This window comes from Bos indicus x Bos taurus, chromosome 15, assembly GCF_003369695.1.
Source record: "Bos indicus x Bos taurus breed Angus x Brahman F1 hybrid chromosome 15, Bos_hybrid_MaternalHap_v2.0, whole genome shotgun sequence".
In the NCBI taxonomy this organism is placed as follows: Eukaryota; Metazoa; Chordata; class Mammalia; order Artiodactyla; family Bovidae; genus Bos; species Bos indicus x Bos taurus.
This window is the reverse complement of record NC_040090.1, coordinates 35,302,704-35,322,172: the sequence shown is the minus strand read 5'-3', so window position 1 is coordinate 35,322,172 and position 19,469 is coordinate 35,302,704. Positions and strand designations below refer to the sequence as shown.

General features: G+C 35.4%; 1 protein-coding gene and 1 pseudogene across 1 annotated transcript; both read right to left on the bottom strand.

The window, feature by feature from the left end:
• Nucleotides 1–2,427: 2,427 nt before the first annotated feature.
• LOC113904962 lies at nucleotides 2,428–3,374 on the bottom strand (annotated as a pseudogene).
• Nucleotides 3,375–12,815: 9,441 nt separating this feature from the next.
• LOC113904961 (olfactory receptor 51F1-like) lies at nucleotides 12,816–13,760 on the bottom strand. Its single transcript, XM_027562020.1, has one exon. The coding sequence runs from the start codon at nucleotides 13,758–13,760 to the stop codon at nucleotides 12,816–12,818; it is 945 nt and encodes a 314-aa protein (XP_027417821.1).
• Nucleotides 13,761–19,469: the final 5,709 nt, after the last annotated feature.

The following is a 19,469-nucleotide window of genomic DNA, read 5'->3' as shown; positions in this document are numbered from 1 at the left end:
ACAGTAACTCAGCTAACAAGCTTTTGAAAACATGATCCACATCATATGTCATCAGGGAAATGAAAATAAGACAGTAATAAGATACCACTACACATCTGTTAGAAATGCCAAATTCCTTAACCCTCAAATCCTTGTGAGGATTTGAAGCCACAGGAACTCTCACTCTGATGGGAATGCAGGATGGTACAGCCCCTTTAGAAGACACCTTGGTGGTTTCTTACAAAACTAAACAAACATACTCATACCATGCAATCCAGCAGTTGTACGCCTTAGTATATACCCAGAAGGATTGAAAACCTATGTCTGTACAAAGATTTGTTACACTTGTTTTTTTCATTTCTATGCAAGGAGTGGTATGATAGTTCCTTGACTTTCTGTATCCTTGTAAAAGTTTGTTAAAAGTAAATTTGTGAGTAGAACATCCAAAACAAACCACCTGTTCTATGCCCAGGCTCATTCGTGATCCCCACACAACCCCGCACCCAGCTGCGAAATCTATCAGCCTCCAATATCAAGTGCATGGATTTTGTACATTTCTAAGAAAACTTTACATTTCTTCTTAAAATGTCATTAATTATTTCATAAAGCACTTTAAGTATCTATCACATACCCAGGTTTTGCGCTGGTAATGCAGGGGATAGAACTGAGTCCATGCAAACCACTTTTGATGTGTTTGATCAGTCACAGTACCTTCTTCATATGCTGCACAAATTTTTTATTTTTTTTTTTTTGCTTTTCAGTTGTATTCTTACATTTTCTGAAATAATAAAACATAGTGTGCCAAAAATGTTGCCTTTTTTCTTCCAGCTTCAATAATAAAATGTGTTCACAAAAGTTCTCAATTTTGAGAAGTGTTTTTTAATGCATGCTGGTATGATAGCTGTCACAGTACAATCTAACAGAATTGTGGATGAGGTCAAAGACAACTAAGCACTACTGGAACCATCTTACGGGAAAAACAAAGGAACCTTTTGTCAAACCCAATGCTTTGTGTCTCTGTAGGTTTGCCTACTTTAGACACTTCATATAAATTGAATCACACACTGGGTAGTCTTTTGGTACTGGCTTTTTTCAATTAGCATAATATTTTCAAGATTCATCTATCTTGTGGTAAGTGCAAGTGCTTCACTCTTCCTAGTGGTCAAAGAATGTTCCATTGTATAAATCTATTGTGTTATATATAAGCATTTTTCAGTTGAGGGACATTTGAGTGGCAGAAACATTTGTTAACACTGTTCCTCATTGAACTTTATGCATATATGAGTCAAAAAGCAATTGAAAAGAAATGTGAGCTTTTGTTTCTATATTCCCAATTCTATTTCATTAAATTATATGTCTATCCTATGCCAGTATTAGACCACCTTGATTACTGTAACCGTATAGCACATTGTGAAATTGTTTAGTGTGACTCTTCCAACTTTGCTGCCTTTTTATGGTTTTTGTTATTCTGGATGCCTTAAAATTTCATATGTATTTTGAGACCAGTTTGTCAATTTATGTAAAGAAGCAAACTTGAATTTTAGTAAGGATTTCATTACAACTTAAGAATCAATTTCGGAAATATAGCCATATTAAGTCTCTAAATTCATAACCATTGTATATCTTTTTATTTCCCACTTCTTTAATTTCTTTGAGCAGTGCCTTTGTCTACAATGTTTCAGTATATAAGTTTTGCACCTCCTTGGCTAAAATTATTTCCAAGTATTTTTATTCTTTTTGATTCTATTGCAAATGAAATTACTCCTTAATTTCAAATTTGAATTGTTCTTTGTTAGTGTATAGAAATACAATGGATTTTTAACATATTGATCTTGTTTTATTGAACTTTATTGATGTGATTTATTAGTTTTAATAAGTTTTAGAATAGATTTCTTAAAATATCAGATCATATGCAACAATGTGGATGGACTTCAAGGGTTATGTTAAATGAAATAAGTCAGAGAGAAAAGGACAAACACTGTATGATATCACTTAAATGTAGAATCTAAAAATACAAGTTAGTGAATATGATAAAAAAAAGAAACAGACTTACACATATAGAGAACAAACTAGTGTTCACCAGTGGGCAAAGGGAAGGGATGAGGGGCAATATAAGGTTAGGGGAGTAAAAGGTACAAGCTAGTATATATGAAATAAGGTACAAGAATATACTGTGCAACATGGGGAATATAGTCAATATTTTATAACAACGATAAATGGAGTATAAGCTTTAAAAATTGTAAATCACTGTATCACACACCTGTAACTTTTATAATATTGTAAACTATACTTCAATTAAAATAAATAAATAAATAAAATTTAAACACTAAAAAATGTAAATTTCCACCAAACTACATCCCCCCCACCCACCCAACCTTCTGCTTTTTTTGCTTTCGAGTTACAGATAGAAGAGATGATATTAACTAAACTAGGTTTTAGGAGTCATAGCTAAGGAGTAGCTTTTATTGCAGAGTTGTTAGAGTCAAACTCAAATCTCTTGGGAAAAAGGACTTTTTTAATTGTCCTAATGATCTGTTTGGTTTTCACACTGTAGATAATGGGATTCATCACTGGTGGAATAAGCAAATACACATTGGCCATAAGAGTGTGTGCATAACGAGGTACCTTTTCCCCAAATCTATGGACAAAGCACAAGCTAATGAGAGGGATGTAGAAGATGGCAATGGCCCCTATGAGGTAGATACATGTCTTAAAGGCCTTATGCTTCTCCTCTGGGGAAGTAATGCTCAGCTTGGCCTTAATAATCAAAACATAGGAGAGAAAAATAAAGATGGAGTTCACTCCTGCAGTAACTATGAGGACAGTAAGTCCTTAAACACTGTTGATCTTATTGTCAGAACATGGGAGCTGGATTATATCAGGATGGAAGCAATAAGAATGATGGAGCACATGGATTTTTCAGAAGGATAGATATTTAAGAAGTAGGGCCATAGGCATTAGGATCACTGTGCCTCTGACTAGGATGGCAAACCATGCTTTGATAATTCTGGAATCAATCAGAATGGCAGCATATCTCAGAGGGTTACAAATAGCAATGAAGTGATCAAAGGCCATTGCCAGGAGCACTGAAGGCTCCATGACAGTAAAAGTTTGAAAGAAGAATGTCTGGGCAACGCAGGCATTGAAACTGATCTGTCTTGCGTTGAATCAGAATATGCCCAGCATGGTTACTTGTGTTGAAATACACAGTCCCAGGTCGGTGGGAGACTTGACTCAGGGATGATGACAAATAGAATTACACCATTCCCAGATAAGGCAGTTATGTAGAGACAGGAGAAAGGGATGGAAAACCAGGCATGGGCAGCTTCTAGTCCTGGAACTCCCGTCAGTAAAATGATCAGAGGAGAGGAAGCAATGTTAGGAAAAGGTGACATTTATACTATGGATGAATAATAGTGTTGAAATAAAATGTCTTATAATGATAAAAGAAAACACCATACAGTAAATTAATTATGATTTTTATTAACTACAGTTAGATAAATCAAATTGGAGATTTTCCTTAGGACCTTATCTCCACTTTTATGCTCCCTAGTCTTTAGGCTTTCTTTGCTGTGCTGAACTTCTCTTGTCTCCTGATTTGTAATAGAGAAGAGGGCATTTTTAATAATATCTCAAGGTACTTTTTGTCATCTTCCACTTTGACCCTAAGCGTTTTTTCCCCCTTTCTTTATACTCCCCACATAAAGGAGAATTGGATCAAGATAATCTGAAAATACCAAGAAGTTAATGGAGACCTCAAAGTAATAATAGGTTATAAAAGAAAGATGTATTACTTAATAAAAATACATCATATGCTAGAATATTTGTATTAATTCTAGTGCATTATTGTGGAACTTTATCATACATTTAAAAATATATAGTCTTTCTAGGAAGCAATTTTTTAAGGAAATAATTTTATACATGTTGAAATGTCCTAATTTATTATTTTTTGATCAGTGGATCTTACCCCTGACTTGATTGGGTCATTTCTAATCTAGAGTTACATTTCTGGTCTTGATTTTTTTCCTTTTATGTCTGTTATCATTGTAGTTGTGTTGAAACGTACCTAGTAAAGATAACTCTGTAATATTGCCTTTAGCAATTACTTCTTTCAGAGACAACTGTATTAAATATCAGGGTTAAGAGTAAGGTGTGCAGATACCTGGTATTAGATACTCCCTCTTCAGCCTAGTCTTGTTGCAATTATCGCCACCCTTTACTTGCCTACAGTCTCAGAACAATACCCTTACAGAGCCTGGCTTCCTCAAAGTAAATAACATATTTGAACTTCCAGTTCCACCAGTAGATTTTTTTGTTAGGTAAGTTATGTCCTGAATGTTTTTTTTTTTCCTTTCTCATATTGACTTAACTCTGATCTAGTCCCCTTATGTACTGCAAACTCTTGCTAAGATCCTCACTAAGCCCATCTGGTGGTGCTGTATATATTCTTAATTTTCTTCTCTTTGCCTCTTGAAGATTGGATGACTTCCTCATAGTCCCAGTCATTGACTGGAATTCCATTGATCACTCATGAATATTGGAAACATGATTCTCAAACCATTTAATTTGGAGAATATACTCCTATAGCTGTGTTATGCCTACACAATTTTACTTCCTTAGTGATTGAAATATTTTTGGCTCCAAATCTTAGTTTGAGGTGCCTCTTGTGACTATTTTTATTTTTAATCCCCAGCTATTATTGCTATCCAGTCTCAAATTTTATTCCTGTTCTTATAGGCTACTGAGACCCTAACATATCTTACATCTGAGGCTGCTCAGTTTTTGTTCAGAATAGCCACGTCTTTGGTCTTGTCATTTGGTGTTAATATATTAAGGTGATTGAATTAGTCATCTCTGTGATTCTTTTCTTATTCTATGCAGTTGCAATTTAAAAAGACTTCACTGGTACATGGTTATGGACACTACTTAGTATCTTAAATATATGAGAGATTCTAAAGGGCTCCACATACAGAAAGATTCAAGTGCATGTTTTATTGATTATGGAATGGCTACTGTCATGATATAAAATGATTAATGTTCTATTAATTTTATAATTATTTGATGGAAAGGTACATTAAGTAAAATTAAATCAATTTCTCACTCAGTTTTCTGGCATCATGAAAAATTAATATGCAAAAATTCTGAAATCAGAGGACATAATAATCTTGATAACATTGGTAAACTGGAGATGTTAATAGTTAGAGTTGTTTTGAAAGGAAGTTAAGACCTATCATTCATAGAATTCCACAGTATATCAGGCCTGTTATTTAGCTCTTTAAGTGAAGAATCTTATTTAATTTGAAAATCATATTGTTTTTAAGACTCAGGCTTTTCATCCAGAAAAGTAAAAATTAGAGAAATAAATTTTGTAATATTTCATACAATGGAAAAGTTAGGCTTTGAATTCCATCTTGGTAGATTCAAAATTTGTTAAAGTCCACCATGGTACATACCAATGCTTCTCGATGGGGGTAAAATTGGTAGAATAACATTAAATAAATTAACTTTTATGTTACATATATATGCGGATTACTAAAATGTCAATTATTCATGTGATTTTTTTCTTTAGCAGCCATATGCTGTCATCTTTCTTTGTCTCTAAATAATTGTGTAAATGCATAGACATTAGCATTTCAAACACTTGGTGCTTTTATAGCTTTTTTGGTGTGTGTTCTGATTTCTATTGTTCTATGTAAAACTTAATTCCTTATCAACATTCAAGGGAGATGAAAAAGCATTATTTGCTCACATGCTAAATTATTAAGATGACTGGTAAGATTAACATTGTATAATGAGACCTGCTGGAATCATAGATTTGAGCTAAAATAATAAAAATTAGTCCTATTCATTTCCATAGTCACTGCTGGCATATTTAACCTAAGTTAAGTGACTTCAAATGCATCTCTTTGATATCAGTCTGGCTTGAATATCTTGATCTCTTGAAGAGTATTATAGTCTGTTATTCTGAATGGAACAATATTGTTACAAGGAAGATACTAATGAAACTGTCATGCTCTACTACTAATAAATTACTATTAGTTTTTGATAAATTATTTATATCTTTGAAGCTCAACACTAGGATTTGAGCATATGACCCCAGATATCCCATAGGCAATATTTTCCCTTAAAGAAATCAAATCTCACTTTTTCATGGCAAAATTATATATTGATGACTGAAATTCAGCTCTTTGGGCTCTTTGAACTCTCCGTGTTCAGTACCATGAATAATATATTTTAGATATCTTTTCTAAGGACTCCTAGTCAGTTTTCAAATTGACCACATAACCTGGATTACTTTTTGATTTTCAGAATTTTATTGTTTATAAATATTTTAGAATGGAGATTCAGTACATTGGAAAGAATATCTGTTCTTTATTTCTAAGCTGCACTGAAAACAATAAAATGTCATTTAAAACAATAAAATAGCGTTTTATTGTTCTCAGGTAATGGAATATAGCCGATTAACAATGTTGTGATAGTTTCAGGAGCACATCGTATGGTAAATTCTTAAATCAAAGGCAATTCTACAATATCTTTTGTTTGCATGGCTATTATAATTTCCTCTTAAAAGTACTTCCCCAATACATTTGAATCAGTTCTAATGAGGTGGATGAAACTGGAGCCAATTATACAGAGTGAAGTAAGCCAGAAAGAAAAACACCAATACAGTATACTAACGCATATATATGGAATTTAAAAAGATGGTAACAATAACCCTGTGTACGAGACAGCAAAAGAGACACTGATGTATAGAACAGTCTTTTGGACTCTGTGGGAGAGGGAGAGAGTGGGATGATTTGGGAGAATGGCATTGAAATACATATAATATCATATATGGAATGAGTCGCCAGTCCAGGTTTGATGCACGATACTGGATGCTTGGGGCTGGTGCACTGGGACTACCCAGAGGGATGGTATGGGGAGGGAGGAGGGAGGAGGGTTCAGGATGGGGAACACATGTATACCTGTGGCGGATTCATGTTGATATTTGGCAAAACCAATACAATATTGTAAAGTTTAAAAATAAAATAAAATTTTAAAAAAAGTACTTCCCCTGAAGAAGCCAAATCTCTTACAGCAAAATGAGTCCATATAAACTTTCCAACATTAATACACATCCATGTCTCTCTGATGCCCTTGTACTTACATCAAGTGAAGAGGGTGAGGAAGAGACAGGGCTATGTGATCTCCTTCAGTTCCCAGAGTAGAGGTTCTCTATAAAGAACCCATTCTGGGGAGACTCATTTACCCATCATAAAACCCTATTCCTAAGGGATCTCTCTGGCCAGTTGTATCTGCTTGTTTTGCTGCCTTTGTTCTTCAGAGTCACTCTGCGTGCCTAAATTGGCTTGCTTTCCCACAGTGTTTAGTGTATTACGATTGCTGAGGTTGTTTTCTTTTTGACTTACGATGGTTCATATTGAAATTATATGACAGGAAAATATAAATATTGAATAAACATGAAAAGTCTGCAAATACAGTTTCCATGCATGTTTGGAGAAGAAAAAATACCATCCTCCTATACTAGGATTTTAGATCCAATTATTCCACAGACAGGCCTTCCGCAGTGGCTCCGTGGTAAAGAATCAGCCTGGAATGCAGGATACTCAGGAGACTCGGGTTTGATCCCTAGGTCGGATGATCCCCTGGAGGAGGGCATGGCAACCTGCTCCAGTATTCTTGCCTGGAGAATCCCAAGGATGGAGGAGCCTGGTTGGCTACTGTCTATAGGGTTGCAGAGAGTCAGACATGACTTAAGCGACTTATCACATAGCACACATTTCACATAGAGGAAGATTTAAATTTTCCTTCACAGGTAGACATCAAAACAAATAAATTTAAATTGGAGATAATAAATATACCACAGATATTGTACAACACCTTGTTGTATCCTGTTATGTCTCAGTGGCTCTTCAAACTGGCTAACTTTTAGATATACCTGAGGAATCTTATTATAGATATAGATTCTTAAGCCAGAACTGATAAAATAATATATTCTGGAGGGGGGTTGAAGGAGGGTGAATTTTTGTAGATTAAAAAAAAATTTTTTTGAAGTCTTTATTGAATTTGTTGCAACATTGCTTCTGTTTTATGTTTTCAGTTTTCTGTCCATGAGGCAGGTGGCAGTTTAGCTCCCTAACAAGGGATCAAACACAGATCCCCTGCATTGGAAGGCAAAATCTTAACCACTAGAGCCAGATAAATCCTTAGATTTTGATTATTTTGGAGCGGATTTAGTTTCATATCAAAATTAAGTGAAGGACCTCCATGGTGGCTCGGTGGTAAAGAATCCTTCCACCAATGCAGGAGATGGAGGTTCCATCTGTGGTCCGGGAAGATCCCACAAGCTGCAGAGCAACTAAGCCCATGCACCACAACTACTGAGTCTGTGCTCTGGAGCCCAGGAACCACAACTACTGAAGCCCACTCAATGTAGAGACTGTGCCGCTCAACAAGAGAAGCCACCACAGTGGGAAGCCCAGGAACCACAAGGAGAGAGTAGCCTCTGCTTGCTCCAACTAGAGAAAAGCCCACACAGCAAGGAAGATCCAGCACAGCTGAAAAGAAGTTTCAACAATTAGTTTTAAAAATTAACTGGAAATTACTCAGTGCCATATACAACCCACTCCAACACATGCACAGCCTCCCCCACCCTCAACATCCCTCGCCAAAGTGATATATTTGTTGCAATCAATAAACCAACACTGACATACCATTATCATTCAATGTTCATAGTTTACATTAGGATTCATTCTTGGTGTGGTTCATGGTACATATTTTGACAAATGTATAATGACATGTATTCACCATCATAGTATCTAATTGCCCTAAAAGTTCTCTCTGCTCCATCTATTCATCCTTCCCTCTCCCTAAGTTCTTGTCTCAGTGGTTTTACCTTTTGCCAAAATGTCATATAGTTGGAATTATATAATATGTAGCCTTTTCAGATTGATTGCTTTCACTTTACAGTATCCATTTAAGGTTCATCAATGTCTTTTGTGGCTTGATAGCTCTTCTTAGCAACCACTGTGTGGATGAACCAGGGATCTGTATTTTTAATAAGATGCCCATCAATATGTATCTATCCTGTATTATGCCCATCAATATTTATCTATCCTGTATTATGCCCATCAATATGTATCTATCCTGTATTATAATCCTATGGAAAGGCCTTTGGGGAGTATATTACAGATAAGAGGGATTTTCTTTAAAATTTGAATGTCAGTTAAAATTGTATATAGTGGATACAACATTCCCATTGAATTATTAATTCAATTAATATGCCACATTATTACTTCTCATTTTATCTTGCTCCTATCATTTTTGTTTTGCTTGTTCCTATCAAATTCTGTATCATGGCTTGTGATTTCATACCATGGTTATAATAAAGTAGAATTGCTATTTAAAGATCTTTTTAAATTGAATTAGTCAATGTTTATGTCTTTTACTAAGTATCCCGGAAACCAGGAACATCTATAATAAGAATTTTAATGCAATTACATCTTTGCAAATTATATTCCTTACTAAGAAATAGCTCACTTAAAGTAAGAAGCTAATCTTGTTCACGTTTATAGTCTCAATAGACATCCTAAAGTCTGTTTTATTAGAGATACTAGATGCATGTTACTACTGGAAAATGAATAAGAATGTAATTTGGGATGGCCATGTCCTTAGTTTTATTTGTTCTACTTTTGTGGCTGCAATACTCTGAGCTGGTGATATCTCAGATGGCGTAGTGTGCCACTGTCTTATCACCATCAGTGAAGAAGCGAGAGAGTGAAGTAGAGTGGGACCAATCAGACTAGCAAATCCAGGGCATTGTTTGGTAATGAACTAGAATAATTGAGGGAGGGTATTTAATTGAGTCTGGGGAAATAAATCTTCGAGATAGCATTTCGAAGCATTTCTATGTCTATACAAAGTAGCAGCCCAGTGCTAACTTACCAAATAGATATCACAGACATATACATAAATAGACAATGAGGTTTGAAACCACACTGGGCTATTACCTAGGAATGTGTTGAATAGGAGATATGTAGGAAGAGTGAGAGAGAGGAATTTTGGGCAATGGCAAATTTCTCTACTTGGTTTTATGTAGTTCTTGAAATAACAGGCAGAACATCCCTAGGAAAGTACTGTCTGAAATACAAATGAAACAAATTGCTTTACATTTTATTTTTTCTAAGTTTACGAGTACACATACATAAATGACAAAGGATAAAAATAAAATTCATACAGTGGTTACCTATGGGGAAGGTGGAATGATTGAACTTGAGGGACTATATCAAGGAGGACTTTGTTTTTTTCTATAAAATCTTCTATTTGTGGGAATATATTTATTATTATTTCTTGTGTAACTAAAATTTAATTCAAAAGCCATTTGCAAAGTTTTTTCTGACTACTTGACAGCAAACAGGAGGAAAAGGGACAATGTTAGAGGTCTATAAACTTAAAAGGAAGCCAAGATTTAGTGTAGAAAGTTAAGTGTTGGAGATGAAAGAGATATTTTGGTGTTACAACAGTCAAGAAATACAGATTCATTGCCTGCAGAAGCAAAAGGAAAGTGTGCATTTGAAGATGGTTCATAAGTTTTTGTCTCTGGCATTGGAAAAAATTTCCAAACTTACCTAAGAGCAGCAGTTCTGGAAAACATATTCAATTTTTTAAAAATGGCTTAAATTATTCTTAGTCAAATTGAGCTTTATGGAAACTGGGATAAGTTCCTGAGAGTGCAATCTCAAGTTCCAAAGCAACCCTTTCTCTATATGATGGAGAAATTCAGAACTGATCAATTACTAGATAACACAGGCAGAAAAACTGGGATAAGTTATAAGAGCGATTTCTTATGTTATACATGCCAAACACTGAATTGAAAACTTATCGCTGGAATTGTTCAGAAGGACAATTTGATAGTCTATTATGTTCAGTTCAACTCAACAACTATCACTATGTCTGCTCTGTGAGAGACATTTTGCTATGTGTTGTAGAAGTTTTAAAGAAAATCAAAGCTTTTTTTTTTTAATTTAAGGAATTTATAGCCTTGTGGAAAGTATCATATTTATATACAAATGTATAGTCAAAACATTTAAAGGCAAAAAGTGTACAGATAAAGCACTTAAAAGGTAAACTATGGGAAGGAGAGATCAGATGTCACCGAAATAATCATGAAAAACTTAATGAAGATTTTTAAAGAGGAGCCTTGAGATACCAGTAGAGTTTCAAGTTGGAGTTGGAGTTGTCAGGATTGAAGTGGAGTCAACAGTAAAACACACCATTAGGAAAGTTGTGTGTACATTTAGCATACTGATTTTGTAAGAATTGCAGAATATGTGAAGAGATAAAAAGACAGATTAAACTTTATAGCAAAGTTGAACCAGAATTGTGGAGAAATTCATCACAGACTGGAATTTCTTCTTCATTTAGTTGGTGTATGAGGAACAACCATGAAAGAGATGCTTGTTGGTTTGTTTTTAAATTTTAATACACATTGATTCAGCTATTTGGAAAAGTATCTCAAAATGAATGATGGGTGTTTTGGGGCCAAAATATGATTAGAGAAAGGGATTTCGTTAGTCATCTGTAAAATTAGGCTGAGAGATAGTGAGATTCTGAATTCATATTTTAGTGGTGTAAAAGGTAAGATTGCCTTAGATGGGATTAACTAAATCATGGAGATAACTGAATTGGATAATATTTAATTCTACTGGACTATAAAATTGCACATGTTTAGTGGAAAATTCTGAAAGAGATGGGAATACCAGACCACCTGACCTGCCTCTTGAGAAACCTGTATGCAGGTCAGGAAGCAACAGTTAGAACTGGACATGGAACAACAGATGGGTTCCAAATAGGAAAAGGGGTACTTCAAGGCTGTATATTGTCACCCTGCTTATTTAACTTCTATTCAGAGTACATCATGAGAAACGCTGGGCTGGAATAAGCACAAGCTGGAATCAAGATTGCCAGGAGAAATATCAATAACCTCAGATATGCAGATGATACCACCCTTATGGCAGAAAGTGAAGAGGAATAAAGAGCCTCTTGATGAAAGTGAAAGAGGAGAGTGAAAAAGTTGGCTTAAAGCTCAATATTCAGAAAACGAAGAATATGACATCTGGTCCCATCACTTCATGGGAAATAGATGGGGAAACAGTGGAAACAGTGTCAGACTTTATTTTTGGGGGCTCCAAAATCACTGCAGATGGTGACTGCAGCCATGAAATTAAAAGACGCTTGCTCCTTGGAAGGAAAGTTATGACCAACCTAGATAGCATATTCAAAAGCAGAGACATTACTTTGCCAACAAAGGTCCATCTGGTCAAGGCTATGGTTTTTCCAGTGGTCATGTATGGATGTGAGAGTTGGACTGTGAAGATGATTGAGTGCTGAAGAATTGGTGCTTTTGAACTGTGGTGCTGGAGAAGACTCTTGGGAGTCTCTTGGATTACAAAGCGATTCAACCAGTCCATCCTAAAGGAGACCAGTCCTGGGTGTTCATTGGAAAGACTGATTCTGGGGCTGAAACTCCAATACTTTGGCCACCTCATTGGACAGGTTGACTCATTGGGAAAGACTCTGATGCTGGGAGGGATTGGGGGCAGGAAGAGAAGGGGATGACAGAGGATGAGATGGCTGGCTGGCGTTACCAACTTGATGAACATGAGTCTGGGTGAACTCCGGGAGTTAGTGATGGACAGGGATGCATGGTGTGCTGCAATTCAAGGGGTCGCAAAGAGTCGGACATGACTGAGCAACTGAAGTGAACTGAACTGACAACTCCAATTTGTGATAAATCTTCACTGATTTTGAAATAGATATTTATGATAGCAGAATTGTTAAAGATGAGTTCCCTTGAAACATAAAAGTTTGAACATAGCTTTTTGAATTGGCTTTGTTTTTATACTATAGATGATGGGATTCATCACAGGAGGGATGAGCAAGTATACATTAGCAATGAGTGTGGGCACATAAGATGGAGCGTGTTTTCCAAATCTGTGAACAAAAGACAGGCTGATCAAAGGGATGTAGAATATGGCCACAGCAGTGATATGAGAAATGCAGGTGCTGAAGACCTTCTTCCTCTCCTCTGGGGATGCAATGTTGAGAACCGAGCGAATGATCAAGACATAGGAAAGCAGGATAAAGACAGAGTCCACCCCAGCAGTAGAGATAATTGCAGTTAGTCCAAATACACTATTGATCTTTGTATCTGAACACGAGAGCTTCATCACATCAGGGTGGAAGCAGTAGGAGTGATGGAGCACATGACTATGGCAGAACGATAGATGTTTAAGAAGCAGGACTAGTGGTGTCAGAATGACTGTCCCCTTGGTGATGACCGCTAGACCAATCTGTGCAATCCTCGTGTGTGTTAGAATGGTAGCATATCTCAGGGGGTTAGAAATGGCCACAAAACGGTCAAAGGCCATAGCCAGGAGCACCGAAGATTCCATGAAAGTGAAGAGGTGAATGAAGAACATCTGTGATAAGCAAGCATTGAAGCTGATTTCCCGGGCATTGACCCAGAAGATTCCCAGTACTGTCACCAGTGTTGAGATGCATAAGCCAATGTCGGTGGTGGACAACATGGACAGGAAGTAGTACATGGGCTCGTGGAGGCTTGGCTCAGTGAGGACTATGAACAGGATCAAAGTATTTCCAGAAAGGGCAGTCAAATAAAGGCAGCAGAATGGGATGGAGATCCAGGTGTGGGCCCATTCAAGTCCAGGGATGCCAGTCAAGAGGAAAGTTGGCAAAGTGGAGTTATGGAGGATTGGCATTAATGTATGCAGGAGTGGAATTCTCTTGTTTGATCTTGACTTTCTAAATTTAAAATTTATTTTTAGCTTAAGTTTACTATAAATGTAGTAAAGTTCACAAAACTTCAGAGTACAGCTAAGTCTGGCATCTATGTATACCTAAGTAACCACTTCCATGATCAACTGATACATCCTTACCACCAACCCAGAAGGCTTCCTAATGCTTCATCCTTAACAATGTCTTCTCCTGCAGTAACCATTGTTCTGACTTCTAGTACTACAATTACTTCTCTCTGTTCTTGATCTTGATATAATAGAATCATGTAGTATATTCTAATTGCATCTTGCTTCTTTCACCAATATTATGTCTGTGAAGTTCATCACTGAAATAAGATATTGAGTTCAATTTAATTTCAATTTACTTAGCTAAATCTATTTGATGTTTATCACTTATTATCCTATACTCTAACCAACATTTTTATTACATATTTTATTCTTCAACTGGATTGTAAACTTCTACTTGAGAATGAGAGTTAATCTTAATTCTGCTATGTGAGAATAGGAGTGAATTTTAGCTAATCTTTGCTTCATAGAATTCATTGCTCATAGTAGATATTCAATATGTTTCTGGTAATTGATTTATATTTTATTTGCCTTCCTGAAATACTCTATTTAACCATGAGCAGAACTTGGTCTAAGAAAACACTTGACTAATTTTGCTTTGGAATTTTAGAATTATTAAACTCAGATTATAAATGAAAAGTCATTTTGACTTAGCAGGGAAACCTCTCTTTGTCAGGTTCCACATATACCAAAGACTCTATCCCAGATAACATCAGTTTATCCTGCCTCATTACATTTATTTACTAAAGTGAACTAGAGGGAAGATGCTTCAGGTCCTGTGAATCTGAAGCTTGATACTGTTTTTAATTTGTAACATTAAAATACTGCCTTGTTTACCATTATAGAGTCTATCTTTGTTGTGCTAAAAATCAATAGGGAAAAATCTTCTTTTGTGTCGCATATTCCCTGGTCCTTAATCTAGTCTTTGAGCTCTTATAGGGTTGTTCAGGTATACAATATTGTGTGAATCTAAGACAGTGTTCTATATAATGTTATAGGTATTTTACAAAGATTATTTTATTTGAACCTATGATAAACTTGAGAGAGATATTTTTATTACAGATAAAACAAAGAGAAGTTCAGAAGTTATTATAAATTACTAAAGGTCATAAAATCTGGAAGCGATTACACTGAGAATCAGAAAATAAGACTTTAGAACTTGTGCTATTAAAAACTACACTATACTTCCTATGAAAATAATAATTTTAATAATAATAATGATAATTACTTATATTTCAACAGTAATATAATTCTCTATTAATAAATATGGCAACCATGTTAGAGATATCTATGTTTTCAAATCTCCTATATAATATTTTTATGGTTCAGAGATGACGCAACTGTATTTCTGAATTGCATATGTTTTGGAGGACATGTAGATAATTTATTCAAACAATTTAGCAAACAATTTAGCAAACAGGAAACTCTTAAGCATAATATGGGATACATTAATTCAAATTAATCTATAGTGGACATAAATTTATTGTAAAAATAAAGCTATTGTCCAAAATATATTTTGAGCTCATTTAAGACTTCTGTTTTTCTTTAAAAGCCATCCAAGATAATTTCCATAAAGTATATCCATTTTTGCACAATTTTATCATGAAATTAACTACATAACTTACTTATGGATGTAGTCAAAGTTTAGTTTGACTATTTCTCCAATATGTTGTTATCTATTTATACATACTTTCAATTCCATAGGCATTTCATGGATAATGTTATTTTATTCATTTATTTTCCAACTTTAAAATATTTATTTAATCTGAAGCTAATCTCCTAAATACTTCCCTAGTAGCTTAGTGGTAAAGAATCTGCCTGCCAATGCAAGAGTCATGGGCTCCACTCCTGGGTCAGGAATATTCCCAGGAGAAAGAAATGGCAACTCACTCCAGTATTCTCGCCTGGTAAATCCCATGGACAGAGGAACCTGGTGGGCTATACAGTCCATGGGGTCCAAAAAGAGTTGGACACAACTTAGCTACTAGACAACAACAAATCTCTTAAGTATTAGATCCATCTCCCTAACTCATGGATTTCTCCCTTAAAGTATCTCAAAGTCAACTCAAGCACCAAATGATGGCATCTGAATTATTTCCCACAACTTGTATATTCTATTTCTTCCCATTTTGATTAACAGCTATACATCTATTGTCAATCTATAGGTCTATGGTAACTTAATATATCAGGTTGCCTAATTCAGAAATCTGAATGTACTCTCACCTCCCATCTGTAGATCATTAATATCTATCTATGTTGCAACTCTTTCTAATTTGTATAGCATATTGCTTTCAGAGTTTTCTAAGATTTAAAATAGACTTTGGGATTAAAACATACACACTACTATACATAAAATAGACAACCAAAGAGGACCTACTGTATGGCACAGGGAACTATACTCAATATCTTGTAATAACCTATAATGGAAAAGAATCTAAAAAAGAATATGAATATAAATGTAGATAATATATACATATATATATATATATACACACACACACACATATATGTATGTATATAGGTATAACTAAATCACTTTGCTCTCCACTTGGAACTAACACAACATTGTAAAACAACTATATTTCAATAAATTGTTTTTAAAAATAGAATAGAATAGACTTCCATTTTAAAGTATTTTTAGCCAGTACTAACTGAAACCAGTCTCTCCCAATTTTCTATTAAGTTTTCAAAAAAAGATGAAGGGGAAGACAAATAGACTAAAGAAACACGAAAGTTAAAGACAGATAGTCTTCATCCAGAATTTTTTGAAGGTGATTAACTGCTCCTAACTAAGGAATATAGACAGGAATTGAGTCAAAACATAGGACAGCACTTAATGCCGTTTTGACAGACTACATTCAGGAATCCAGAGTCTGTATCCAAAAAAAAAAAAAAAAAAAATCACCTCTTTTTAAAGGATATTTAACCATAAGGTGACATAGGGAGTTTTGCTTCCCCAGACATCTCATCTCAAGAAAAACAGGCAAAGATGATGATGTGAGGGGTGTCATTAGTAGAGACATGTTGAATTTTGACATATCCACTAAAGTACATCTTTGTCAGCAGAAGTGAAAACAGAAGAAAATTTGGCAACAGCATAATTCTGGAATGTAGGTTTTAATTGCCTCTCTTTCCAAAGTGGCAAAGAGCTAGAAGTGTTGGTAGCATGGGTGTTAGTGGGACTGTAGGTTCTAGAAACTGGAAAATGGGTCAGAACCTGCACTCTACATGATCACAATTTGTGAGACAGCATCCAGAAGCAAGTTGCATGAGTAGTTTATTGGGGGTAAAAAGGTGTGAAAAGATCTTTCTTTGCACTACAGAAAAAAAAAAATGCTAGTATAAAATCTTTAAAATATTGCATAAAAATAAAAAGAGAATAGCATCTCAGTCATCAGTATCAAAGCTGTTAAAACCCCTGTAGAATGAAGAAGAAAATATCCTAAGGTAATTCAGGTAATAGACCATAAAGCATTATGAAAGAAAAAAAAATGGGAAAAGAAAGGCCAAAATAATGAGATACTATTAACATAAAGAATTACAGCAAATATTAGATGTAATTCAAATCAGAACTGAGGTTAATTCCTGAAGTAAGATATCAAAATGTGTTAGTCCTTTCTACAAAAAAACATTTGCTCAATAAAGACTGAAAGTACTTTAAAAAAAAAATAAAAATAGTTTAAAGATTGTATTTTGAGGTTTTGTTATTATATGTGTCATGAAATACACACATAAAAGAAGCACTTTTTTTTTTTTTTTTGCCATGATTAACTAAACAGATAAGAACAAAACATCTATATGGGGTTTGGGATTTCTGAGTAGATATAAGAGCCATAGAAGTCAACAAAACAGTGGAAGTAAAAATAACCAGGAGCTCCGAGGGCCTAGAGATCAGGTACCATGGTAAGTGGAAGAATGCCTTACCTTTCAAGATGTGGAAAATTAGAAGGCACACAAAGAAAGATGTTGAAGTAGCAATGCCAGAAGACTAGATAAATTGTTGTTTTCACTTCTGAAAAAAGTCTTCCTTTTATTTAAGCTAAATCACTCATGAGTCAGCCTTATTTCATCAGATGTATTTTATTGTAGACACAACCAAGTACTGTTTCTGATCTGAAAGCAGCTGCTTGAATTGGCCTTTAGACAAGAGGAAAGACTTCTCTTACTCTTATTTGGGGTGAGTATATGAAGGCTACCCATTTACCTCTAAGAATGGAGAATTTTATAAGCAAACTTGCTGATACAGGAATTTACTCAGTGGGAATAAATACACCCCAGGGGAATTTCTGTGCCCTTCTGTTGTGCTTTACCTCCCTGCCCCCAGGTTATCTTGCTGGCACCAGGAAATGTGATGCTAGGACAGACACAAAAGAACCCAGAAGAATGAATATCGACACAGCAAATCTGTGTTTACATGCTTTAATTAAAAATGAAATTGAATCATTATTTGAGCATGGGTATGTCATTTAATGAGGATCCAGTAACCCTTAATTTTCATTCTTTGTGTTTCTCTTAAAGAATCTATCACGCAGCTTTTCGTGCACAACTAAGTGAAATAATAGTTGCTTTGAAAGTATCTCCAGGTAATAACGTAGTAGCAGGGTCATAGTGGATATGCATTAAATGTTAAAATGAGCAAATACATTCCTATAATTCAGAAGTAAGCAGTAAAACAGAATTACAAAGTCAAGTGGCTCCATGAATGTAGCCCTTTTCATACAAGAAGAAAAATTTGGCAACCTGGTGCCCTGGTGGCTCAGATGGTAAAGAATTTGCCTGTAATGCAAGAGGCACGAGTTCAATTCCTGGGTTGGGAAGATCCCCTGGAGAAGGGAATGGCTACCCACTCCAGTATTCTTGCCTGGGAAATCCCAGGGACAGAGGAGCCTGGCAGGCTATGGTCCATGTGGTTGCAAAAGAGTTGGGCACGACTTAGCATCTAAACAGCAACAAATCATCTAAGATGCTTTTTTCTACCAAAACTTTCTTCCATCCTTCTCTCCCAAACTCAAGGTCAAGCTTGCAAAGTATGACAATTCTTCTAGCCCCTTTGTCATCCATTCTTGTCTTGTTTTTGTTATAGATGTTACCTAGCTCACCCCTTGTTGGTTGTTTGTTTATTTTGTCCCAGGAATGTCCCACTACTGCTTGGACATTAATCTCTCTTGTCTACCCTTCAGACGTTGGGGGTTCTTATAATTGCAGCCTCCTGTTTTTTTCTGATTAATCACTGCTATCTGTGGCCTCTGTTATGTCAAGGCCTTAACATGTGCATGGATATTAATGAGCCTGGCTCTATGACTGCATCTCCAGTGGTCACTCCTGGTCAGCAGAGGACAGCCACTTCTCAACTTCTTAGTGATGCTATCATTTTCACATGTCATTCCTTAATAGCCTTTGAACGACATGTCCTCTAGACCCTCTTCAAGGACACACTCAAGGGTGGGTCTTATGGCTTTATGTAATCTACTCATAGCAGTTTGCCCACTTTTGTCAGCAGTTCTAATGAGGTGGATGAAACTGGAGCCTATTATACAGAGTGAAGTAAGCCAGAAAGAAAAACACCAATACAGTATATTAACGCATATATATGGAATTTAAAAAGAT